Source organism: Symphalangus syndactylus, chromosome 7, assembly GCF_028878055.3.
Source record: "Symphalangus syndactylus isolate Jambi chromosome 7, NHGRI_mSymSyn1-v2.1_pri, whole genome shotgun sequence".
Lineage (NCBI taxonomy): Eukaryota > Metazoa > Chordata > Mammalia > Primates > Hylobatidae > Symphalangus > Symphalangus syndactylus.
The window spans coordinates 129,716,027-129,743,961 of record NC_072429.2 but is presented as its reverse complement, the minus strand read 5'-3'; the positions used below and the strand labels follow the sequence as shown (position 1 = coordinate 129,743,961).

The window sequence follows — 27,935 nt, the reverse complement described above, 5'->3', positions numbered from 1 at the left end:
TTCTAATTTATCATCTCATTTAAACATCTTAATAACCTTTTGATGTGAGTGCCATCTTCCTCTTTTCAAAAGTAGGAAGATTCAGTCTTCTTTTAATGATAGGGAAACTATGAACTACTAGTATATGACAAAGCCAGTTGTGGAATGCAATTCTTTATTCCAACCATGTTCAATGTACTTTTCACTGAACCATTTCCAGTTCTACTCTCACGTTTATACAAGAATATTCATCAAAGTGAAAATAACCCTAGGAGGTCTCCAACTTTGTTGCCATGCCCAGTGCTGTGGCTGAAAGATCCTGGGGATGTAGCCCTCCAGGATAACTTCAGTCCAGGCAGCTGAATCTCTTTAGTGTCTCAGGATGACTGCCTGTGTGGCCACTATGTTGATGGATCAATAATGGGGCAGAGAGACAGAAAGACCAGGCACAGACCACACCAGAGTAAATCAATCAAGGTCTGCTCAATTAAAAAGTAAAAGTTAGGTCAGTATAGGCAGGACACAGCAAAGAGGTTAGCCACATTCTTTAAGGATGATTCAAGATTTCCATCCTCAAGTGCCTCATCAGTGACCATACTGTTGCAGAAAACAATGTCTGCATAAAGACACATCAGACTTTTTAGAAGCAGAAGTGATCTTCTCTAGGCCCAGCCTTAAAACAGGAACTTTTCCAGGTTTATGATGGAAACTACTTCACTTGGGCCAAGTGCACCTCATCAGTCTCAGTTACACAACACAAAATATGAATACAAATCATAGGGCACAGTATACTTGAACTTGGGCACACTTCCCATTCATCATCTTCAGCCTTTCAATGCAAATGCTACATTTCCAAATTCAGTGCCACAAAAGTAGAATTAAGATAAGTGATGCAGATCTTGCTACCCAATCATGAAAACAGACACCTGCAACATTTCAGTGTTGTATAACACGTCAGTCCTTCCTACAGAGAGGGGTTGGTTAATAGATACAAAATTCAATTAGATAAGAGGAATATGTTTAGTGTTCTACAGCACTGCAGGGTGACTATAATTGACAATAATTTATTGTATATTTTTAAATAGCTAGAAGAGAGGATTTTGAAGTTCACAAAGAAATGATAAATATTTGAGGTAGTGAATGTGCTAATTAACCTGCTTTGATCATTACACATAGTACACATGTATTGAAACATCACTCACTCTGTGCCCTATAAATATGTACAATTATTACACATCAACTAAAAATAAAATTAAAAAGAATCAAGAAGGTTTTGGGATGCACAAAAGGATTTTAACCAACGAGAAGTTGGGGTAGTTCAAAAGAACACCGTCTGCTACAACTAAAGGACTGGATGGGGACAAGAATGGATGCAGAAAGACTATTTGGGAGGCAACTGCAATGGCCAGCTTCATGGACATGTGGCCTGTGCATTCACATAGAGCTCTGCACTCAGAAGGGCCTTGCTTTGTTTAATGCCCTGCTTTCACCATCTTGAAATTCTCTAAAAGAAAATTTCAAGAAACCCCTGCATTTTCATTTTACAGTGGGTCCACAAATTATTGAACCAGTTCTAGCTATTGCACTAGTCCACATGAAACAGCAGGGTCGATAGGAGGAATGAACGACCAGGAAATAATCCACGTGTAGAGTCAAAGCCAAATAACATTTGTCTAACATCACATGACCTTCGTGAATTCGTCCGTGTATCCTTTCAATACACATTACATTGTTTTCTGTGGGTATTTACTAGGCCCTGCAGGTTCATAGATGAATAAGGCATTATTTTTATCCTTTAGGACCTTAAGGGCAAGCAATTATAAGTAGGAAAATAGAGGAGGGCATTGTAGCTACTGAAAAATATCACTGAGGTCTGTATTGATAGCTAGTCTTCACTGTTCGCTAGCTAATTAAGTTAAATTTTTTAACATCTCAGTCTTGGATTTTTTTTCTAGAATGGGGATAATAGTATCTTGATTGTTGATATGACAATTAAAGTAAGCAGAATATGTAAAGTGGTTATTAGAGTATGGCATAAAATTAGCACTTACAGCCATTATTATGACAACAGAATAAAAGATAAATTCAAGCTGAATGGTTTATTATGAGTGTCATAGAAGCAATTGGGAACTAATAATAAACTAAAAATTCGGGGTCAAATATGCTATAATGAACATGCTGAATTTGGTGCCTAAGACATGAGTTCTTATCCTGGCTCTGACACAAATGAGCTGTGTGACCTTGGGAAAATGACTACTCCTCCATGGGCCTTAGTCTCTACCTGTAAAATAAAAGGCTTCAAGGGATATTACATTATGTTTGGTGCACATAATATGAATTAGAATAAATCTGCTAAGTGCACAAAAGGTACTTAATTACTTGAAATTATTTTCATAATTTTTACTAAGTCTGAAGTAGCTTACAAAACAGTATGAGAGCTATGCAATCCTAAATTTGTAAACATACTTTTTTGTAAGGGGTAAAAGGAAATGACATTTAGTTAACTCCAATATTTTAACCATTGTCTTCTCTGGGTGGTAGGCTTAAGGACAATTTTTATTCTGTTATACGTGCATCTTTATTAGTTTCCAAACTCACTATAATTAGCATAAATATTTCTGTAATGAATAACACTCAAATATTAATTTTTGTGACATATCAGATAAGATGATCTCTAAAGATTGTTATAGCCCTGAAAATTACATTATGCTACATGCATTTTCACTTAAGAACGTTCCTTTCTATTAGCATAAAGAGATGATAGTATTAACTCAGTGATTTTAATACAAATAAATTAGTTCAACATGTTCTTGGTTTTAAGACCCTGACAACCAATATTAAGCAAAGCATTATAATACAGTACAGATTTCAACCATTTGGCTCTCTTTGGGAGTTCTTTAAGGAATCATTGAAACTACAAAAAAAAAAAAAAAAACTTTCTAATTTCAAACCACAGTTCTTTTGGGATGCTCCTCAGCCTGGCTGACTTACTATGCATATTCTGGAGTCTGTGCTCAGGCTGTTTTTTCCATCTGCAATAAGTGAATGACTCAAAGATTGTTCATAATTTTCTTTTATTTTTCTTCTGAGTTTTGTCTGGTCATCTTTCTATTTTTGGTCAATCACTGCTTTCAAAATAATTCAAGAGGTATTTGTGTTTTCTCTTGAAAATGTGTTTCAAATGATAAATTTCTGGGCTTAAAGTCTTCTGTATGGCAAAGCAAAGGATATCCAAAGTGCCAGGCAGAGCAGGGATTTGAGAAGAAGTCACAAAGAGGAGCTGGATGTAGAACATGCTCATTCAAACTAAGCAATGTGAACGAGTGACTTTTTAAAGCTCCACCACCATGAGCAAGATGATGTGCCAGGTGCTTCACAGGGTGGCAAGGGGGAAATGTGGGCCAGGCACTGTGCCAAGCACATTACCATGATTAATTCATTTAATCCTTGCAATTAGAGAGGTAAACACTATTAGATACATTCAGCTGAGGCTCAGAGATGTTAAATGACTTTTCCAAGGTCAAACAACTGGTCAGTAGAAAAGCTGACATTGGAACCTGGATCTTCATGAGTCCAAACCTCATGTCTTTAATCTTTTTTCAGGGGTCCACAAACTTCAGAGGCTAGAGAATTAAGTGACAAGAAAGAATAAAAGGATGGTACTGGAATGTGTCTATATCGTCAAAATAAGCCTGATGGTGATGGTGGATGGCTGGAAGGATGGAACAAAGGATGGATGGATGGATGGATTGATGGATGGATGGATGGATGGATGCATGGATGGATGAATTCGTGGATTCGTGGATTCATGGATTCATGAATGGATGGATGACTCCTCAGCTCTAAAATGCAGGATGACAATGTGTGGCTCACAGTCCAGCCCTCTTCACTTTAGCACTCACAGTGGACAGCTCTGTTAGCACTCTTCTCCTGAGTCTACATATGGCTTCAAACATGATATATGACATTTATTTTTTATCCCCATACTAGAGACCTATAAACCACATAGCTAAGCAAAATAGATGTCCTGTACCTAGAGAACCCATCCCACTTTTTCCTTGTGAAGTCTTATCTTTTAGGATTCTGCTCTTCAGCCTTCCCTGAACACCCAGCCTGGGTTGCTTTTTTTTCCCGTGTATTCCCATGGCAACAAGGATGTATCCTTTCCACGGAGTTTATCATATTATAAAATTATCTGTGTATTTGATTATTTCTCTTACTTAATGTTTCGAGGACAAAGACAACATGCCTTGTTCATCTCGATATCCCAGAATATTATGCCTGGCACACAGTAGATGCTCAATAATTATGTGCTTCTCTGGGTCTATAGAAGCATAATAATTAGTATCATCTATTGTTAGCATCTTTTCTCCAAAGTATTCACAGATTTGACTCTTGTCCCAGCCCACAGAGTTATTTGGTCCTCTTAATCCTCATATGCAAAATACCTCCCTAAGAATGTACATTTTCACTCCAAGTCTAAGTCCTTGTCCAATCCTGATGAGTTGAACTGTGCCTGGCCCAGTATAAGCTGGAAAGTTTTCTTAGCATAAAGCTAGATTCCATCTTCACATGGATTTTATGATAGGAAAGTATAAAGGCTATTTAAAACCTATAAAATGTGTTCTGCACATAGAAAACATTATTATTAATGTAAGTGTACCATCTAGATGCTAGACTCTAGAATCTCTTTCACCATATGTGTTCTGGGTCACCTCATACCCTTGGGGGTCAATTGATTTTTGAATGCCAATGTGCAAACCCTTCGAGCAGCCACTATCACATAATAGGTGCTGAAAAGATGTGTGTTTTTTTCATTTTATACCACTCCTTTCTGAACCTCAGTTTTCTCATGGGTCTCCTTGAAGTCTCCCCATGGTTATCAGTGCCCTTTTTCTTTCAACAGAGATTTCCTGGGGACCAAGGAGGCATCGCTGCTACTGATGGCCATGTTCCTCCTGGCTGTGTTCTACCACGGACAGCAGGTAATCTAACATTTCGCTCTGACTGCTCTGTTACCTGACATTTCTTGTTGCCATCAAAGTGGCCTCTGATGCTCTTTGCAGCAAATAACTTTTAGCTGCCTGTGGCAAGTTGTGGTTCTTAATGAATCAATTCCTAATAAAGACCACCTAATGAAAAACAAAGCTGGAGAAGATCTGGTAAACAATGTGGTTTTAATGACCTTTGGATATATCTCTTTCAAAAAATCATCCTAGTGAAAGAGCTTTCAATTTCTGCCTAAGACAAACTGGGATCCCTCCCAATTCTGTTGCCTGGATGAAATTATTACTACAAAAGTTGTGTGCTATATTAGGTAAACATTTGGGTTCAGCTGAGCCTGGATTCTAATCACAGTTCTTACTCTCAGCAGTGTATGATCTTGGGCAAGTTACTTATCTCCATGAGCCTCAGTTTCCTCAACTCTAAAATAAATTAGTAACACCTAAATAGGACTGTCTTGAGGAAGCATTGGAGATCATTGTGTGTAGAATTCTGTGCACTGACTTGCATTGTTTACAATAAAGACTTCATTACAGACCTGTCCTAATTAGATAAAATGCCTGCCATATGGATTACGCTTTCCATGAGCCCCTACTCTTTACCAGAATCTCGAGTGGGCACTGTGGGCAGAACTGTACAAAATCCCAGCTCTGGTCCAGTCTCCTGGAGTAGAGCTGACCCCAAATAATGCAAACATGTTATGTGTGGAACAGACTTGGCTAGGGACTTCGAGAAAGAAAATTATTCTTCATAGGAACATCTAGGCAGGATTCTCAAAGACCAGTAGGTCTTCTTCAGGTGGACTCCAACCCATGAACATTCATCGCTTGGGGAGATTTTCACCCCCTGGTAGAAATCAGGCCCTGCCTCCCTCATCACCCTTCTCTGGATCTTGGTCCATCTTTCTGTGGTCTGTGTGTACTTCAAAAACCATAACCAGAAAAGGAGGAAAGCACAGCAAGGAGACTGTCATCCAGAGCAGAAATAGAAGCACATTGCTGGGAAATCACCATGGTAACGGAGGTAACGAACCCTGAGAAAACAGGGATGAAACAGCCCAAAACCCCAAGAACACAGAGACATGTATTTAAAGTTACTTGTAGTAAAGGGGATTGTACAGTGTAGTCAAGAAAAAAATAGATAATATTAAAACTTGGCAAGTGAAGGAAACTAATAATGAATTAATATTTATTGAGTTCCTACTATGTGCCTAGCACTTTCTCTCTATTCTCATTTAATCCTATCAACAACCTGGAATGGAAGTTATTATTACTCCTGTTTTACGGACGATGAAAGTAAGGCTATTCAGCCAGTAAGTAGGAGGACTAGAATTCAAATCCTGATCTGTCTTCAAAGCCTACCTTTTCTACTTCACTGGGCTGATCAGAGCAGAACAAAGATGCTGTCTACATACGAACACAGTGACACAGGGCACCGCATCTTGCAATATGCTTTGACTCGTTTTCCCATTTTGGCTGAAATTATGATGAAACGCTAGGCCAAATGTCAAAGTCTAGCCATTTCTAGAATTCCTGTTTTTAGGTCTTTCCAGCTATCTGTGAGGACTGGGGTCTTGTCTTCTGCTACTTGACAGCTTTCATTTCTAGGGGAGAGTGCCTCAGTCTGACACACAAATGACAATCCATTTCCAGATTTAGACAAGGCCATCATCCCACAGACAAACATATGCTCACTCAATTACACAGGTTTTAAACGGACAAGTGAGAAATCCCTGGAAATAGCTGAGAGAACAGGTTCTGGGTAAGGGTCGTCATTCCATAAAAAGGAGAATGGTTCTGTCTCTTCTGTGACCTTAGGGAATTACTTTGTGCCCTGTCAGTGCCTTCCTCAAATGGTACCCTAATAAACATTCAGATTTGATTTATCCTATGCTCCATTTGTCCTGGGAAAGCAGATAACCTAATTGCATTAAGATTATAGGTAAATTACAGGTATATAAGTATTTAGTGAGGGTCTGAGTGACTGGGTTTAAGTGACATCTGATATTTTTCCCTTTTATTTTTAACTTTCAAAGGGTTTTGAAATTATATAATCACATCTCATAACTATAGCAGTTACAAGTACAGGCTTTGGAATTGGGCAGATAGTATTAAAACCACAACTCTGCCACTTAGTAGCTATGTGACTTTCAACAATTAACTTTCTGATTTTCAGTTTCCTCACCTGTAAAATGGATATGATAATAACAAGTTCTACTTCATCGGGTTGTTAGTGTTATATGAGAATATAATTGTAATATACTTATCCCAGTGGCTCACACATATAAATTTTCAAAATTGATAGCTGTTAATATTTTACTTTAAAAATAAGCTGATGACACAAACAAGGCAGGTATTGTTAGCCATCTGGTCCTACGACAAGAATGGAGATTGAAGTCCCCTGAGGTCACAAAGCCTGTAAGAAACGCCAGGCTGGAATGGGAATCCAAATGCTCGAACTCCTAGTTCCATTCTGTTTCCTTCAGGTGCCACTGCCTCCCTGTGATAGTGGCGGCTTTCTGCAGTGTTGTATCACTTCAAGTGTCTTCTATCTGTAGCATCGTTTTGGGTCCTGTTAATCTCCGATCAAGCCTGCCTACTCCTGGGCTTGCTCCCTGCTTCTACCAGTTTTCCCTTGCGACTCAGAGGCCCTCTATTTTTAATAGGGGCTGAATAATGCCCATTGATGCCTGGTATGCAGAAGCATCTGGTGGGGGCACGTGTAATTAAACATCTCCAGAGGGACGGAGGTGGTTACGTAACTACATAATCGGAAATGTTTATCTTGCACATATGTGGAAACGACAGGCCAAACACTTCCTCCTCTGAGGCAGGTAAACATTCTCAACGTTGAATAGAGAGAGCAGACAATCGGGTGCCTCCCATCTGGTGCCTGATTCACTGGCAGCCCTGGAGGTTTAGGCTTTGCCCGGGCATCTTCGTTTTTAACAGAGGCAGCCACGCCTCCAAAAGGAGAAAGAGATTAATGAGGTCCTGTCTCCAGTAACTTCCAGGTGTGATAAAGGCAGGCACCTGAGATTGTGGGGCTCAGAAGGAAAGACTCAAGCCTTGGAACCAAATATTCTTGCTTGAGTCCTAGCAATTCCACTTCAAGAATTGGTGACCTTGAGAGACTCAACATTCCAGGGCTGTCATTTCTTACAGTTTACTGATTGCATTCTCTAAGGTATTTGAGAGATTCCCCTGTCCTTTTTTTCTGTTTTGTTTTGTTTGTACTGCATTTCTGTCCAGAAGCTTGGTGAGATTCAGGTTCAATGATTTCTGCAAAACATTTAATCGGTTGGTTTTACAGACTACAATTAGGGGGTGCATAATGTCTCCTTATCTTTTTGTGATGTTAGCAGCTGCTTATGATAATCGCCTATATTCACTTATTTTATACAGTGATATGCTAATCCTATCAGTCCTCCATAATTTATTAGCTGGAATACGTTACTAAAGAGAACCATCTCCTCACTATTTGTTACCTGGAAGTACAATTCATAAAGCAAAGATAAATGCTGAATCTTTTCCCTTTAAGTTTGTTTTCTATAAGTTTCCCCATAAGTTTTTTCCCTAGCATCATTCAGAGGTGACCAATGAGGTTCTGGTTTTTAAGTGTCATTTTGAATTTATGCATTTTACCATATTCTCTGTGTTTCAATTCATTGCAATTATTAGTCTTATTAAGCTAAACGTGTCACATCTTTGACTAGTGGGAGCTCATTCAAGTTGGCTTTTGCATCATTTTGACATAACCCTGGTAGTCTCTGATAGACTCCTGGTTTCTCGTATTAAAAAATCTTCCAATAAAGTCATTTACTTAAAACAAGACATAATTAAAGGTACCTAAAATTTGGGCACCTCTGAAAAGAATGGGAATTTTTTTGTAGGAATTGATATTTAGAAACCACAATCTGGACACTGGGAGTTATTACTACTAAGTTTTCATTGTTTCTAGAACTTGATTTCAGTGGGCAGAGCTAGAAAATCTATACATCATGAGTTCACAGTGTGATACTTCCACTTCATAATGAGGACCACAAGCTTTTGACTTAACTTCATCAATCTTATATCTGCAGCTCCTTTTCTCTTCCCCAAAATTCCAGTTTTAATGACACCAACACAGTTACTCATTTACTTTATCTTGTGATTCACTATAATAGTCTAAGTATAATAATACAGTTGTTACCACCTATAATATGGTTATTGTAAACAGTTTTGACATTCTTGTTGAGCTCTTTTTATCCTTAGGGTATTTCCGTCTGGCATCATGTCGTCAAATTATTGTGCAAAAGAATATCTGATATAGTTCCTCTCTATGTAGGCTCATTTGTTTGTCTGCTTGGTTGTTTTTTTTTACAGAGTTTTTTGAGAATAGATTTAGTTTAATAATTAAGTAAAATATTGGAATGATTCTAAAGTTATTTACTTAAAACAAGACATAATTAAAGAAATTTAAATTCTATCCCTATTTTCCCACACCATTCCCTTCCTTTGTCATTTCATAGATTAAAATATAAACCATTTTATAAAATGTAAAATGGTTTAAATGTTCATGTTTTAATAAATTAATTAAGAAGGCCCGGTGCGGTGGCTCACACCTGTAATCCCAGCGCTTTAGGGGGCCGAGGCGGGTGGATCACAAGGTCAGGAGATCGAGACCATCCTGGCTAACACGGTGAAACCCCATCTCTACTAAAAAATACAAAAAAACTAGCCAGGCCTGGTGGCAGGCATCTGTGGTCCCAGCTACTCGGGAGGCTGAGGCAGGAGAATGGCGTGAACCCAGGAGGCGGAGCTTGCAGTGAGCCGAGATCGTGCCACTGCACTCCAGCCTGGGCGACAGAGCGAGACTCCGTCTCAAAAAAAAAAAAAATTAATTAAGAAATATGTGTGTGTGCATGTATGTGGATAGAGAGATCGATCTTCCTTAGATAAATGGTAGCATACTATATACACTTTTCTCCTCTTGGAAACCAGTTCCTCAAAGTATAGAGAGATAGTCTTCATTTCTTTTTAATAGCTGCATCACGTTCAATGATATTTCTGTACTAAAGTTTATTCAGCCAACAAAATGAACATTTGGTTTGTTTTCAGCCTTTGTTATTAAAAATTCTGCTGAATGGATAACCTTGTGCATATGGTCTTTTCATACTTTTGCCATCCACTGAGACTTTAAAATTTTTTTAAAAAGAAAAGAAGCTATCTGAACTGTCTAAGCCCTTGAATTCAGGGCAGCTAACCATGTGTTTACCAGGGCAGCATAATGTTCATGTCAACAGTTAAAGACTGAAATAATGACATACCCAGAACTGCAGTAAAAATGGGCTGTGAGATCCTTTGGAAAGAACACTGTGCACCTTCTTATGAGAGGGGAGGCTAGGACAAGAGGGAACCAATGTGTATTGAGTGCCTACTATGTGCCATGTGTTTATCTATAACTTCCTGTAATGCCTATTCCACCCCTGCATGGTCACTGATGTTCACATCAATTTCAGAGACAAGGAAACTGAGATGAAGTTACTTGTCCAGGGTTAAAGTGTATAAATGTGGAACTAGAACTCTAAGCTATATCTGTCTAGCAACTAAATCTGTAATCCTTTCACTAATGAGTTCATTCATTTATTCTATATCACCTAGTGGTTAACAACTCAGATTCTATATTCTGATTTTTGAATCAAGTTCAAATCCTGGCTTCCACTAACTCATGTGTGATCTCAGTCAAGTTACGAATTCATGTTTGCTTTGATTTCCTTATCTGTAAAATAAGAAATGATAATAATACCTTCCTATTAGGGCTATTACATGGATTAAAGGATTTAATATATGTATATTGTTTAAAACCATTCCTGGTATATGATAAGCACCATGTAAGTGTTAGCTAGTTTTATTATGATCACTTATTTAATGAGCCAACAAATGTTAAGTGCCTGCCCTGTGCCAAACGTGTTACTACATGGTAAGTGTATTCGTATCTCCAGCTGTTGTACATAACAATATACCATAGACTGAGTGTATTAAACAACAGAAATTTATCTTCTCATGGTTCTGGAGGCGAGAAGTCCAAGGTCAAGATCCGGAAGGGTTTGTTTTCTGATGAGGGCTCTTACCTGGCTTGCAGATGTCTAGCTACCTGCTTGCTGTATCCCCACCTGGCCTTTTCTTAGTGTGTGCATATGGAGAGAGAAAGAGCGAGTGTTCTCATGTCTCTTCCTATAAGGGCAGTAATCTCATCCTGAGGGATACACCAGCATGACCTCATCGACCCTAATTACATCCCAAAGGTTCCATCTCTAAGTGTCATCACATTGGGGATTAGGGCTCCAATATATGAATTTGAGAGGGACACAGACATTCAGTCTGTAACAGTAAGGATGTAAAGTCAAACAGATAGAAGTACCTCTGACCATATGATATGGTTTGGCTGTGTTCCCACCCAAATCTCACCCTGAATTATAATAATCCCCACGTCAAGGGTGGGGCCGGGTGGAGATAACTGAACCATGGGGGCAGTTTCTCCCATACAGTTCTCATGGTAGTGAATGAGTTTCATGAGATCTGATGGTTTTATAAGTGCTAGTTCCCCTGCACAAGCTCTCTCTTGCCTGCTGCCATGTAAGAGGTTCCTTTGCTCTTCCTTCATCTTCCGCCATGATTGTGAGGCATCCTTAGCCATGTGGAACTATAAGTCCATTAAACCTCTTTCCTTTATAAATTACCCAATCTTGGGTATATTTTTTTTAGCACAACAAGAACAGACTAATACAGCATACAACACCGACAGTCTAGTAGAGGACACCAACATTATCAGGTAATCACACAAACAAGTATGAAATCACAGGGGCATTAATGCTGTGAAAGGCAAGAACATATCCCTGTGAAACCTAATCATTCTCTGATCACTTGGTTTCCAACAAAATGCCTCCCAAAATATTCAGATCAGGCTCTGTTTCATTTGTGAAGAGTTCCAGAGAAGGCTTTCCTGCCTCCCAGTTGACTGTGCCTGAAGCCTACACCTCAGAAGTTTACCTGGCTCTTCTCTCTCACATGTACTGCAGCTGGAGTACACAGCCCGCCTGGACTTCCTTTGGCGAGTACAGGCCAAAGAGGAGATCAATGAGATGAAGGAGCTGAGGGAACACAATGAGAACATGCTCCGGAATATCTTACCCAGCCACGTGGCCCGCCATTTCCTAGAGAAGGACCGAGACAATGAGGTGAGCCAGAGGCTGGTCTAGCCAGTGAGAAAGGGTGGTGGTGGGTGATGTACAGTTGTTCACATTGATCCCAAGCTCTGGGAGAATTTCACTGTCATCATGTGAGTGAATGAGAACGGAGAAACTGCCTAGTACTATGAAATTTACACATGGCCTCCCAACCTCAGGTGCCTCATCTACAAGATGGATATAATAAGGTCTCCATTGAAAGACTAAATTGGAATTTTAAAGTTTTACATGCATATGCATGTGTGTGTATGTGTGTGTGTGTGTGTGTGTGTATGTGTATGTATGCATATTTACACAACAATTTCACTTCTGGGTATACACCCAAAATAATTGAAAGAAGGGTCTCAAAGAGATATTTGTATGTCTAGAAGCGTTATTTACAATAGCCAAAAAGTTGAAGCAGCCCCAAGGGTCCATTGATGGATGAATAGATAAACAAAATGTGATATATACATAAAGTGGAATATTATTCAGGCTTTGAAAAGAAGGGAATGTTCACACATGCTACAGCAATGGATGAATTTTGAATACATTATGCTAAGTAAAATGGGCCAGTCACAAAAAATAAATACTATATTATTCCACTTATATAACGTACCTAGAGTGGTCAAATTCATAGAGATGAAAAGTAGAATGGTGCTTGCCAAGGGCTGGAGGGAGAGGAGAATGGGAGTTATTGTTTCATGGGTGCAGAATTTCAGTTTTGCAAGATCACAAGAATTAGAGATAGATGGTGAAGATGGTTGCACAACAATGTGACTATACTTAATGCCACTAAACTATACACTGAAAAATGGTCAAGATGGCTGGACGCCGTGGCTCACGCCAGTAATCCCAGCACTTTAGGAGGCTGAGGCAGGTGGACCACGAGGTCAGGAATTGAAGACCAGCCTGGCCAAGATGGTGAAACCCCGTCTCTACTAAAAAATACAAAAATTAGCCAAGCATGGTGTCAGGCACCTGTAATCCCAGCTACTTGGGAGGCTGAGGCAAGAGAATCACTTGAACCTGGGGGTCAGAGGTTGCAGTGAGTCAAGATTGTGCCACTGCACTCCAGCCTGGGTGACAGAGTGAGAATCCATCTCAAAAAAAAAAAAAAAAAAAAAAAAAAGTCAAGATGGTAAATTGTATGTTATGTGCATTTTACCACAATTAAAAATAATAATAATAAAATATATGTATATATACATAAATGTGTGTATGCATATATGTGTGATACATGTGTGTATATTTATGTATCTATATACACATATATGCACATATACATACATATGTGTGTATATATCTTCCTAGCCCATTGCCTAGCATGTAGCAAATGCTCAGAAATGCTCTTTTTACTTAAACTGTTTTGTCTCATTACATTATGAAGGCAGTCTAGAAGTCTGAAATCAAGATGCTGGGAGTCTCCTGCCCTCTCCAGAGGGTCTGGGGGAGAATCTCTCCTTGGCTTTTCCAGCTTCTGTTAGGCCCAGGAGTTGCTTGGCTATGGCCACTTGGCTCTAATTTCTCAGTCTTCACACAGCTCTTCTTAAAAGGACAAATGTACTCTCCTTTTAAGAATACCAGTCATAGATTTAAGGCTCACCCTAATTCAGTATGACCTTATCTTAATTACACCTGCAAAGACCTTATTTCCAAATAGTACCATGTTGTACATGACTGTTGAGGAGAGCATGAGTGTTGGTGGCAGGAGGCACTAGGCACTATTCGGACCACTAGAAGGAGGAAGGGTCATATGGTGAGTGCTGTGAAGGGAAATCCTAGACAGAGCCTAATGGTCAAGCTCCATGGGCGATGGTCACTTCCACATAGAATGGGAGCCTTTGGAAGTTTTAAGTGTAACCTAGTCAATTGGCTGCTGATAGAGAGTGGATAGGAGGATCATGCGACAAAAAGCCAGGCAGGAGACTCTAAAAGGGCCCAGGCAAGACCCTGGTGATGAGGTCTAGGATGGTGGCAGTGGAGATGGAGAGAAGGAGATGAATTACAGACACATCTAAGATATAGAATCAATAGTTCTTGATAATGGAGCAGATGTGGGAGGTGAGAAATGACAAAATCAAATGATTTGGTTCCCCCTCTAACCTTCAAGGGAAAGTAACTCAAAAGAGAACTGAAGGTGTCTTTGAAAGTCCAGAGTCGCATTATTATGTGAATGGGCTTGGTCTTACTCTGTGAGACTCCCAAGGGAAGGTCTAGAACCATGGACTGGCCCACAGAGGACATCTTTGGGTTTCATGTTAGGAGGAGCCTTACGAGGACTGAGCCATCAGGCCATCTCATCCTCCTAACACAGTGAGATCCACAAGGCAGGGACTACATCACCCTTGGTCACCACTGTGCCTGGCAGTGGCCCCTGCTCTTGAAATGCCTGTGGATGAACTGGAGTAGTGGGCTCCCTTGCTTTGGCATTTGACTTGGGAATGCTAACCCCTTGCTGAGGATGCTACAAAGGCAATATGGATTGTCTGAGAGGCAGGGATAATACAGCTCTTCCAGGACTAGATTTTCAGACTGAGCTAAACAAGAAATGAAAAACCCTTAGGACAAGAATTACAAACTCTAAGACCCTGAGACAAATCTGACCAATGAGCCAGTTGGCTTGGACAGTGGGTTAGTTGATTGGTTTATATTTAATTTATGAATGTGATGCCTTTTGCATAAAATGGGCTCTTCAGTATACCCATCTGTACCCTGCCATTTATGTTACCTGTAAGGCCCCTAAAACCACTGCGGTTTGTGATCCTTGCCTTAGGACCATAGAGGGCAGAGGTAGGAGAGAATGATGAGGTCCATTTTTCATCCAAGCTACTGAAGAAAAACTAGTAAAACCAGAAAAACCAGAAAAGCCAAGGGAATGAGTACTCAGCCACTGGAATAATCAGATCTTGATGTACTCAGGTCTTTGAGAGTCTCTTGGGTGCAGAGGCTCCACCCTCCTCAACGGATGGAATTCCCTGGAATTGGGCTTAGGCCTGGTTTCCTCAAGTCTCCCTCAGGTCAGTGTCTTTGTTGCAAGAGCTTCTTGACGAAGCCATGGAAGCAGAGAGAACATCAGTGTGTATCAACCATGACCACCAGATGGAGACGATAGAACCCCTCTCCAAAGAGAAATGAGGGGAAAAAAAAAACAGCTTTTTAATCAAGACACCAAAACAGTGAGGCACATAGGACCAGTGGAGAAGAGCAAGGACATACTGGTTTCATCCTGAAAGGAAGGAAACCAACCAGAGATGCATGCTGAGACCCCAGGTCATCAGCTGTCATTCAGGCCAAACCCCTGCTGAGCAAAATAAAGGACTGCTTCAGCATTCATTGCATATATAAGACATCTTGTCAGGATTATTTGAGATTTTATAAATATTTAAACAGTTCACACTGGACTAGGATTAAACACCATTCATGGTTACATTGCTTAGAGAATTTTCACATTAGGATAAAATATCATTTACTGAACACCTACTCCATGCCAGATAATGAAATAGGCAATTGAGAAAATTATCTTTCATTCTATTTACAACCTTAAGAGTTCCATCAGCCTCATATTATTGATGAGGAAACTGGGACCCTGAGAGGTGCAGGGTATGCCCCACTTTCTTTATGCAAAGCCGCAAGGGGAAACCAGTCCCTCAGATTTCTTTCTTCTGTGCCCCTCTCCCCCTTACAATGCTGCTACCCATACCACCTCTGGAGGATGGCAAGACTCGTGTGTGTGTGTGTGTGTGTGTGTGTGTGTGTAGAAAAAGAGAGAAAGACAGAGTCATACAATATGTGAAACGGTAACAGGGAAGGGGCAGGACTGTAGTGGCCAGCAAGAACTCCCAGTTTCATGCTCTGTTACCGTAAGAGGCAAAGGCATTTTTAGTTTCTCCTCTTGCTACAGATCTGAACTGTGATACAAATTTCTGAACATCTGATTGGGGACATCTGTGAGTTTCACGGGGCCACAATAGCACCCAAAGCACCACCTTTTCCTGCTACGCCAGGGTATCTCCCAGGTGTATCCCTGGGGTGGCAGTGCCTTCATGGCTGACCTTCAGCTGACCTAGAAGACTTCTGTGATGCACAAAGCCTCCAACTGACTTGTTTGTATTGATGTGGGCCTCACACTTTAGAAAATAATTCCACAGACCGCACTCAAATAGGAACCAAACATACAGCCTCCGGCTGGCAAAGCCAGATGACTTCTTAGTTGTAACTTGTGTGTATGTCCCTGGCCACAGCAGCCCGGGGTATGCTGACAGCCATCATTGGCATCATTGCTGCAAGCTCAGACTCTCTTTTCTCTCCCTCCTTGGATTCTAACCCCTTTTGAGGTGTTCCAAAGAAGGCCATATGACCTAGTGGGAAAATCCCAACCTATTAAGCCAGAAGGACATGTATTCAAATTCCAGCTCTTCCATTTACTAGCGAGTGATTTGGAGCAAGTTAGTTAAGTTCTCTGAGCCTCAGTTTCTTCAACTGTAATATGATTCTAATTCTTACCCTCCTAGGACCCAGATGTTAATCAGTCAAGGAGGTGGAGGAAAAGAATTCCAGGCAGACAGACCCAAATGGCCGAAGGCATAAAGATGAGATACTATAGGATATTTGCTGAGAAAGACTGGGGGCGACTACAAGCACCCAAATATTTTCAGGGAAAGAACAGGCCAGAGCAGAGGTATCGTAAGTACAAAGAGACAAGTCTTGAAGAATATTGAAGTAGCTTGGATCTGATTCAATGTGCAATAGGAGGTAGGAACTATTATCCCCATTTTCTAGATGAAGAAACTGAGGCTCAGGAAAGGAAAGAAATTTACCCATGGTCACAAAGCTAGTGAGTAGTGAGCTCAAATCCAAACCCAGGTATGTGTAACACCAAAGCCAGTGTTCTTTCCCCTCCACCTCACTGTAAGTGCATACAGAGAAGGAGAACTGTGACAAAGGATGACTCAAACCATCCAAACACAGGCGGTGGACAGAGCCTCACACCCAGAAGCATCCTGTCCAAGGCAGTGTTACCCACACCAACATTCTGGCAGCTTCTGCTATTCTGCTGTGCTTTTGGCTTAGAATAGTACTCACTTCCTCTGGTCAGGAACATTCCTGCAGATAAAGCCAGCTGGAAGTCCAGGCCTGGGTATCTCATCAATGTCAAGCAGGCTAGCTCTGAGTCCCAGGAAACCCACTGGCTCATCATGGCTTTATGAGGAGTTGTTGAAAAGACACTAGCAAGGGCAGCTGTCCCAGGTGCTGGAGAGTCCACACAGCATAAATCCCATCTCTGTCACTAACTAGCTGTGTGACCTATGCCAGGTTACCCAACTCTTTGGAGTCCATTTCCTCATCTGATTAATAGGGGAAATAATACTGACCTTGCTGAATTGGGGTCAGAGCTAAATCGAGTAACAACACATCAAGTCCCCAATGCAGCCTGACACAAGGCAGCTTCACTGTAGAAAGGCCGTGTGTGGGTGCATTCAAAACCCCAGTGCTGTGGGTTTAGTTCTGGTTCCTCCTTTTACTACCTTTATGACCAATGGCAAATGATAATAACCCTTTCTGGACCTCGTTTTCCTCATGCCCCCTGTTGTGCTACAAAGAGATCATAACCATACTCTGCATCTTCATCTGATTCATTAAAACATTTACATGCGTTATCAAGCCTAAAGCACTTACATGGTGCTTGACATATTTTAAATGCACATTGGTTGTTGGCTATTGTTTTTGATATATGTGAGTCATTGCTATTTTTTCTACTCCTTCCCAGTCACAGCCCCATCCCCTATCCCTTCATTCACCCTTTCCTTCCTCAAGTATTAATGGGGGCCAACCATGTGCCAGGTGCTGTTCTAAATACCGGGGTTAAAACAGTGAGAAAAACAACAAAGGCCTTGCTGCTCCGAAACGTGTATTTTTGTGGGAAGACAAGACAGTGAAGCAAATAAAAAAATATATAACACAGTGTCAGAGAATGGTGAATTTGATGAGGATAGAAATAGCTGAATAATGGAATAAGGTGTTGAAAGGGTATTTACACTGGTATCTTAGTTTCTTTGTGCTATTATATCCAAATACTTGATACTGGGCAATTTTTAAAGAACAGAAATGACTTTCCTCCCAGGTCTGGAGCATGGAAAGTCCCAGATCAAAGTGCCAGCAGGTTTCATGTCTGGTGTGGGCCCTTGTTTCTGCTTCCACGATGGCACTTTAAACGCCGTGTCCCCACATGGTGTAAGAGCTGGAAAGAAGAGGTCCGCTCCCTCATACCCTGTAACAAGGGCCTCAGTGCTATTCATGAGAGCTCCACCCTTATCACTTAGTCACCTCCTAAAGCCCTCACCTCTTAATACTATCCCACTGGCAGTGAAGTTTCCACATATGAATTTGGGGGACACATTCAGAAAAGAGCAGGGGTCATGGAAGTTCTCTCTAAGGAGGTGACATGTGATCAGAGACCTGAATGACATGAAAGGATGCTAAGAAGGTTTGCAAGTCTCAGACATAGTTTCTCCCATGCTGAGAGGTGGCTTAACTTGGTATAAGCAACGCAGGACTTGGAGTTGCCTGAGCAGGTGAAGGACCGGACTATAGTTCCCCAGGCAGAGAGGACATCAGTCCTCATACTGACATATGCGGGTGTGTGACGGAGCACACGCACATGCTCAAAATCCTCTACTAAGTCCATACCTTTGACCAGCCAGAGGAAGATAACAATAAACCAATAATAGCTTTTCTATATTCATCAATTCCTCCCCAGTTTACAAAGTGTTTTTATATTCTTGAAGCCCAAAATAGCAAGAAACAGATGGCACACTCAAGGCGGTTGCCTGGGGTGAGTTGAGTGAAGGGACTGTCCCGGAAGGTGTATGTAGGTTGGCCAGAGCTCCTCTGTGTATCCTTCAAAATCCCTCCACCTCTTCTCTGTGCTCTTCCTGGGGGGGGGACACGGGTGAGAGGGCTAATCTACATGGATTACATCTGTGACCTGCTTGGCCCTTGGGCACCCAGGTGAGCGGTCATCAAAGGCTGGCACTGGGTAAGAAATGAGGGGAAGTGAGGAATGTGAGGTCAAGATATTTATTCCCTTGCGATTGCCTGAGGCTGGCTATGTCACTTCACAGAAATTAATATCTCCTCCCAAGGCCACTGCTGTGCTGCCTCCAATGTCAAACCAACTCACTCCTTTTGGGCTCTTCTCATCCCTTTGAGCCTAGAGGGGTGACGGCTCTCCTGCCACCAGCCTTGGATTTCTGGGAGATTTCTTAGGGTTTCCCTACTTCCTTCCCTCATCTTTCTAATTAAGCCCTTTATCAGTTAACTCTTCCTGAATCGTCTTGATCTGAATGTGCCCCCTCTTTTCTGCTGGGTCTCTAATTGAAGCAATAGGGATAAGGAGGAGATGAATATTCCACTGCGCTCAGCAATTGTGGGAAGCCGTGGTGGCTCCCAGGCTGAAAGGGACAAGGAGAAAAAGCAGTTACTGGAACCAGTGTGAGCAGCCACTGCCAGTCGTGGCACAGAGCAGCAGGCAGACAACTGGAGTGGAGCATCTCAGTGCCACCAGGGGCAAAAGCAGAGCAAGAGCTGGCACTGTCATCGACGGCTGAGGGACCTGTAGCCAGAGGAGTCACCTCACTTGCCCAGAGTCATGTGCCCACAGCGGTGGGGATCGAGTGCTCCTCTCTTTCCACGTTCCTGCCTTCACCAGCCGAGGAGGAAGTCCCTGTAACACCATCCACCCTATGGGGAAGTGCCAGGGAGGGAGTCTCTCCCTCTCTTATGGTGCTTTACCCCATCAGACTGGGGAAAGCCAAGGTCACTTGACCTCGAGACAATCGTGGGGCCCAGCTGCTAAAGACCCACAAAGACCTCAGTCTGTCTTGTCTCCTCACGGACCTGTTTGTGCCCAAGGTGAACCCGCCTTCTCCTCACATATGGCAAGCCACTTAACACAGGTTTCCCTTTCTGCCCCACAAGAAGGTAAAGACCCACCATTCTCCAGGCTCCCTGCAAGCCACTGAGTAGATAAATCAGATCAGTCCCATTCTGCCTCACAGGAAGGGGCTGAAGCTTCCCATTTGTGCCTCAAATCCAAGACACATTGTCCAATCCATCCTTATCTGAGAGCCTGTGTTGAGGGGGTTGGTCTTAAACTGACTGTCAGGCCCCTGTAGCCACTCTCTCCATCAGCTAGCATCTTATGGAAAAGAGGGGTGAGTCCCAGCCCACCCTATTCCCACTTCTCCAACTTCCAGCAGGATACCACAGAATCAAGATCTGAACTCAGGTCATATTTCTTCAAGCTCTTTCTTACCCCTCCACTGTGAAACGACCATCCCATCAGATGGACAAACCTAAACCAGTTTCCAATTTCCATGACACTTATTCCTGCTTGTCATTATTATTATTTCTGTTGTTGTTGCTATAATTATAGTTATTATTAGCAGTAGCATGGGCTGTTGTCAGACTGTCTAGGTACAAATTCCAGCTCTACATCATAACAACTATGTGGCTTGGGTAAAGTATTTAATCTCTGCATCCCTCAGTTTCCCCACAGATGAAATAAGGGTCTTAACTTGTGTCTGTCTCATGGGGATGTGGTAAACATTAAATGAGATGATGTATGTGCAATCTTTTGCATTGTGCTTGGCACATAGTAAGTGCTCAAAAAAGTAGCTAATATTATCACATTTTTATTATTTAAGCAATCAGAATATTTCAAATGATGGAAAGACTGAGAAATAAAACCAAGGAAAAGGGCATGAGGCTGGGGGCAGTGGCTCATGCCTATAATCCCAGCACTTTGGAAGGCCTAGGTGGGTAGATCGCTTGAGGCCAGGAGTTCAAGACTAGCCTGGCCAACGTGGTGAAACCCCATCTCTACTAAAAATGCAAAAATTAGCCTGGTATGATGGCAGGTGCCTGTAACTCCAGCTACTCAGGGGGTTGAGACATGAGAATCACTTGAACCCAGGAGGTGGAGGTTGCAGTGAGCAAAGATCCCGCCACTGCACTCCAGCCTGGGCAATAGAGTGAGACTCTGTCTCAAAAAAACAAAAACAAAAGAGTGTGAGAGGAGCTGGCATTCATTAGAATATTCAGGGAGACAAACAATCGTTAAGACACCCCTGGCTGCCTGCCATTTTATACCATGGAGGCATTTACCTCACAGGGCATAAACCAAAGTGGGAGGGGATCTGGACTGCGTAATTAGACAATGAATTTTAGAGGGTAGGATCTTCTCTTTTATCTCTATTTTTAAGCAGAAAATAAAAATATAGGTATAATGGGCTGAATTATATCTCCCCAAAATTTATATGTTGAAGTCCTAACCCCAAGGATCTCAAAATGTAACTGTATTTAGAGACAGCATCTTTAAAGAGGTAATTAAGTTAAACTGAGGTCATTAAGGAGACCTAACCCAATATGACAGGTGCCCTAATAGGAAGAGGAGACTAGAACCTAAGGGAAGACCGTGTGAAGACACAGGGAAGACAGCATCTGCAACCATGCGGAAAGCCCTCTGACAACACCAAGCTGCCAACACCTTGAACTTAGACTTCCAGCCTCTGCAATTGTGAGGAAACTAACATCTGTTGTTTAAGCCACTGAGTCTGTGGTCCTATATTAGAACAGCCCTAGTAAACAAATACTATAGGTAATAGAGTAAATAGAGACTTTCCCACCAAACGACAGTCATTAGGAGGATGCACGTTTACTTAAGCAGGATCTCTGACTCCTACTGCAGAGTCAGGCTCCTTCATGGCATCACCATATTGTTCAAAGCCAAGGTAAACATAAATCCACCTTTGAAAGCCATTTACCTTTGCTCTGCTCCCTGACTGCTATCTGCACTCCTTCTACCCTGCCCAGCCCTACCTAGCCAGTCATCAGCTGCCTGTGCTCTTTTGGATAAGGACTAAAGAAGGCATCAGTTTAGATTAATCCACGCTTAAAGTTCAAGAGCAATTGATGATGAATGAGTGACACCATCTTTCTCTGACCTAGGGCATGCCATGTGGAGGAGGCACACTCACATGTGTAGTGCAAGGGAAGGCCTTGGGAGTCCTCTGATCCCCTCTCCCACTACTAGCTGTGTGATCCAAAACAATGACTTAATTCCTCTCTATCTCATTTCCTGTATCTGTAAAGTGAGAATAATTATCATATGACTTCATAGAATTATTACAAGGATTAAATCATTGAATTCATATGAAAGCAATTTGTAAGGTTTCATGTTTCCTACGAAGGTCAGGAAGTCATTAATCAACCAACAGTTTTGAGTATTTACCTTTGACCAGACTGTCTAGGGTGTGCATTATATCGGGGCATCTAAAAACTACTAATCACACGATACATAATTGGAGTGCAATAAGATGAATGGCATGTGGTTTTTGCCCTCATGGAATCCACACTTAAAGGAAGAAATGGATGTTAAGACAGTAATGCAGGTGGCAAAGGCTATACTGTAGAATTGTTGAGGTCACTGAAAAGCACCAAGTGCAGCCTCTAAACTCCCTCTGTGATTTATAGAAGTCGTTGTCTCTAAATGGTTAGCAGAGGCAGAAAACAAGAGCTAGCCTGGTAAAGGAAGCTAACTGCAGGGAAGGAAGAACATTTCCCACCCAGAGACAGACGGCAGGAATAAAAGCATTTAAGTGTGAAATGGAACAGGGTTTGTGTCTTTGTTTGGGTTCTTCCAGAAGCAAACCTTGAGACAAGGATTTGAATGCAAGTAATTTACTCAGCGGTGGTCCCAGTAAACACTAGTAGATTGGAAAATGAGAAGGAAGGCAACCGATAAATGATGCATCATCCGATTAGTTACCCCGTGGGCGACTGGAGCTTAATCCCGCCGGGAAATTCAGGGAAATGGTGTGAGAGCATGCCTCAAAGTTATCAGGCCCAAGGCGCGAGGGAGCCAGGACTCTCCAGCAGTTCCTATTGGCATTGGTCAGCTGCTGCTTCGGAGGGGTGTTAATTTCCTGGCACCTCCCAAGGCTGCTTCTCACATGGGCAGAGTGCCCTCTAGTGGCCAGAGAAAAACACCCTCTAGTGGAGAAGAAACACAAGGGCTGACACTTGAACAATGGGTGAGAGTATGCAGGCAGAGCACCTACAGCATCAGACACCACATGCACACAGAAGTACAAATGCTTCTGTGTTCTGGAGCACATATCCAACTGGGGAGTTGCAGACAATAAAGCTGAAGAGATAGGTGGAGGCAAGGGCATGCATATATGTCTGCTTCAGTGTGTGAGCTTTATCCTGAGGGCAATGGTGAGCCATTGGAGGGATTTAAGATGGGGAGAGGTATGGTCAACAGTGTATCTTTAATAGATCACTCTGGCTGCTATGTGAAGGATGCCTTTGAATGGAACAAGACTGGAGTCAGGAAACCCAGTAGAAGGCTCTCATTTTAGTGATCAAGAAGGAAAACAGGAAGAGCCTGATTTTTAAAAACACACACACAGTGGTAGAAGCAAACATGTTTAGAAGACAAAAACAAGCCCAGCAGAACTTGATGATTTATTGAAGATGGATACAACGGGGAAGGAGTCAGGATGACTCTAAGGGTCTCTCATTTTGATGATTTGGCAATGCTGGTGCCACCAAGTGAATTAGAGAGTAATGCAGTAGACACAGGCTTAGTTGGAGAGAAGATGCACTCAGTTTATGGAAACTGTGATTGGAGGAGGGTGAGGGCAACCAAGCATGAGACATAGAAGCTTGAAGCCCAAGAAGGATAACTGACCTTGACACAGGAATTTAGAAACCGTCAGCACATGGATATTGAAATGAGATGGACCAGGTAAGTCTGTAAAATTGAACCATTCAGTGGGCCAAGGACAGAACCATAGCAATCACCAACATTTAAGGTGGAAAAGAGGCAAAAAAATAAAAGGCATTCTCAAAGGGGCCAGGCATGAGAAAAGCAAAGGACATCACTAAAGCATAAAAAGTCAAGAGAATCAAGATCTTGGGGTGATCAATAAAAGCACCAATCTGCAGGTGTCCAGCAGGATATAAAGTTACATGTGTATATTGATTTTTCCACTTTGACTAGCAGGCTAGACTGTTCTTAGTTCATTTCATTCCAGTCTGAGATGCCAGTGGGCATTAAGAGCGTGGGAATAGGCAGTGAAGGTAACTAGTTTGAGAAGTTTGGAAACAAAGAGGAAGAGAAACTAGTTGATAGCCACAAGTGTCTGTAGGATCCAGGGCACTTTGTTCTTTTTCTTAGAAGAGACTCTTAGAGGATGAGGAGGAGGAGGAGCAGGGAGAGGAGGCCAGGAGAAAGAAATGAGAAAGAAAAGGATCACTGAAAATGTAAATTGCTGAAGAAGTTATAAAATGATCAGGTGGAAGTACTGACCTTCAGCAAGAGAAGGAAAGACAGACAGATCACATGTGGAGTTGAAGTGAAAGAGAAGAAAATGAATGACAGACAAGTCTATGAGGATTGGAACAGAGATAAGTCACCACCAAGAGCCACCACCATGTTCTCGATGAAGTAGAAAGGTAAGATCATCTACTGAGAGAAATAGAGTAGGGGGTTAAGTGGAGATCTGAAGGTTTGGACTAGCCATTGAGGAGAAAAGAAAAGGAAGCTGACCAAGAATGAATGAACTGGCAGTCAGAACTCAGGCCCCAGCTGAGGCTGGAGACCATGAATTTTCAGTCATCACATTCCATATGGTGATGATGCTGTGATTGTGGTGCAATAGACTGAATATTCATGATCCTCCAGAATTCATATATTGAAACCCTAACTCACAAGGTGATGGTATTAGGAGGTGGGAACTTTGGGAGGTGATTAGATCATGAAGGTAAAAGCCCTCATGGATGGGATTAGTGCCCTTATTTTAAAAGGCCCCAGAGATTTCCCTTGCTTCTTCCACCACTTGAGGACACAGTGAGAAATCAACATCTCTGAACCAGAAAGCGAGTCCTCACCAGACATCATATCTGCCAGTACCTTGATCTTGGACTTCTCAGCCTCCAGAACTGTGAGAAATAAATTTCTATTGTTTATAAGCCACTCAGTCCAAGGTATTTTGTTATAGCAGCCCACGTGGACTAAAACACACAGTGTTGACCTAACGATATCCAAGACTTATTTTCTGTCTCTCTGTGGGTGCCTGTGCACACGTGTACACACGCGTGTACAGGAAGCATCATTGCAGAACCGACCTCTGATGACCATTTCTGGCACCCTCTGTGTGTCTCTGTCCAGGAGCTGTATTCTCAATCCTATGATGCTGTTGGGGTGATGTTTGCCTCCATCCCAGGATTTGCGGACTTTTACTCTCAGACCGAAATGAATAACCAGGGAGTGGAATGCCTGCGCTTGCTGAATGAGATCATTGCTGACTTCGATGAGGTAAATCTAAGCCTGAGACATTTACAATCACAAATGGGCACCGCTGTCAAAGCGTTGTGTTATTCATTGTACGAATTACTCATTTTTTTTTTTGCACTTACGGAATTCCAGCCTGCATTATAAACACAAACATGTATTATCTGATTTAATTATCACAATTATCACCTGAGTTAAATGCTATTATTTCCCTATTTGGGGGATGAGGAATATAAGGCTCAGGGAGGCTAAGTAACATAACCCAGTTTTGTACAGCTGGCAGATGGCAAAGGCAGGACTTGACTAGAAGCCTCTATGAGGCCAGTACTACTCAGGCACTGACACCACAGAGGCTGGACACTGAAGCAGGCATTGCTCCATCTTCTCAAAGTGTCAAAGATAAAACTGTCCATTTGCCTTTGGTCAGAGACTAATTGCAAGTACAAACATACTACAGATAGCGGTTTCTTCCTCCAAGCTCCGTGAGTCTAGTGAACACATTCTGTAGGGGGGAAATACTCATGCTGCACTTCAGGTCCATTCATAAACTTGACACAAGTGGGCCTTCTACTCCCCCATTCCCCATCTTGAAGGACACCAATGTCCAACCAGTTACTTAAGCCTGAGATGGGAAGCAAGTGATTCCCTGAGAAAATGCTATGAAATAAGCCAAATCCCTGCCTAACCCCAGAGGGAACTCGGGCACATAAATGGTACAACTGTCTCACACTGAAGCAGGGGGCCAGGCCTTTGGATGCCCGTATTGGTCAGTCATTATTGGTCATGGGCTGCCCTGGTAGGGGTACCTAGCCTCCCAGGCATTTCCAGCAAGGGAGTTCTCATGAGGCCAAGCAAATTCTCCAAAAGGAGGTGCAGTAGTGCATTGTCAGCAGCCAGCACTCATGGCATTTTGGAGGATGGTCCCACAAAGGGGCTTGGGGTGGGAAACAAGAACAACTACTACATCACTCTAAACAGCATCCTGTCCCTCCATCCCTACATTCAATCCAGCTACTGAGTCCCGTGAAGTCCTTCTTTCCATTGTATATATTTATGGTGCAAAATGTGATGTTTTGATATATGTGTACATTGCGGAATGATTAAGCTAATTAACATATCCATCACCTCACGTCTTACTACTTCTTTGTGCCAAAAATATTTAAGATCTACTCTCTTGGCAATTTTCAAGTATGTAATACATTATTGTTCACTACAGTCACTATGCTATGCAATAGATCTCCAGAAAGTATTCGTCTTGTCTAACTAAAACTTTATACCCTTTAACTAATATCTCCCTGTTCCCACCACACCCCCCAGGTTCTGATAACCACCATTCCATTCTTTGCTTCTGAGTTTGATGTTCTTAGATTCCACGTATAAGTGATATCATATGTATTTGTCTTTCTGTGCCTGGCATATTTCATTTAGCATCGTATGCTCCAGGTCCATCCACGTTGCTGCAAATGGGAGGTCTTCCTTCTTTTTGTGGCTGAATACTATTCCACTGTGTGTGTGTATATGTGTATGTGTGTGGTGTGTGCATGTGTGTGTGCATGCGTGCGTGTGTGTATCCATTCATTTCTCAATGGACGTTTAGGCTAATTCCGTATTTTGCCTGTTGTGAACATGCTGAGATGAACATGGGTGTGCAGACATCTCATCAACTTTCTTAGTAGCTCTCACACCTGCCTTTTTCTCACCATCAGTGCTGCTTTTACCTTCATTCAGACCATGTTATTTCTCTCCTAGACAACTGCAGTCATCTCCTATCTGCTCTCCCTGCCTGCATCTCACCATTAGCAATCACCAAAGGCGGGAGAATTTTGTCACATCCCTTTGAAGCCTAAACCCTTCAGCGGCCTCCTTCGTCAACTCTAGCAGGCCTTGCACTCACTGTCCCTGCCTCCTCTCAGCCTTACCTCTCACTGCAGGCCACCTGGCCAGCACCACCTGACTGCTTACAAGCCAACAAGCCCACCTGGCTCTCACACACTGCACTTTCTGCCTGGAGGCCATGCCATTCTCGCCCTTACCCCATCCTCTCTCCCTCGACTCTATGACCAGCTGAAAAGCTAACATTCCTTTAACAGTCAATTCAAACACTACCTCTACTGTTGAAGGCTTTTTTCTAACCCCCATCTCTATCCAGGTAAATGTTGTCACTCCTTTTTTAATGAAGAACGCATACTCTGAAAAATCTCCTATCATAGAGGTTGAAACCCTTCAGTACCACCCTGTTTACCATCTACTAGCCACTTAGTTCTAGGGTAGAAACCCATGTTACTAATCTCTATAGGTTTTTACAAGTGTTGCCAGAAATGCAAAGCATTTTCAATATATGTCATTTAGTAGTTACTTACCTCTCACACAAACCTTTAGGCT

The 27,935-nt window shown here is 42.1% G+C and overlaps 1 protein-coding gene across 3 annotated transcripts in view; it reads left to right on the top strand.

Annotated features, from left to right (window-relative positions):
- Positions 1-27,935, top strand: part of ADCY8 (adenylate cyclase 8) — a 274,396-nt gene that overhangs the window by 225,628 nt on the left and 20,833 nt on the right. For all 3 annotated transcript variants that reach the window (XM_055287260.2, XM_055287261.2, XM_055287262.2), the window contains 3 exons: positions 4,886-4,964; positions 12,044-12,202; positions 25,431-25,577. In XM_055287260.2, coding sequence (XP_055143235.1) covers positions 4,886-4,964; positions 12,044-12,202; positions 25,431-25,577 — 385 coding nt within the window. The remainder of the gene's footprint in view (positions 1-4,885; positions 4,965-12,043; positions 12,203-25,430; positions 25,578-27,935) is intronic.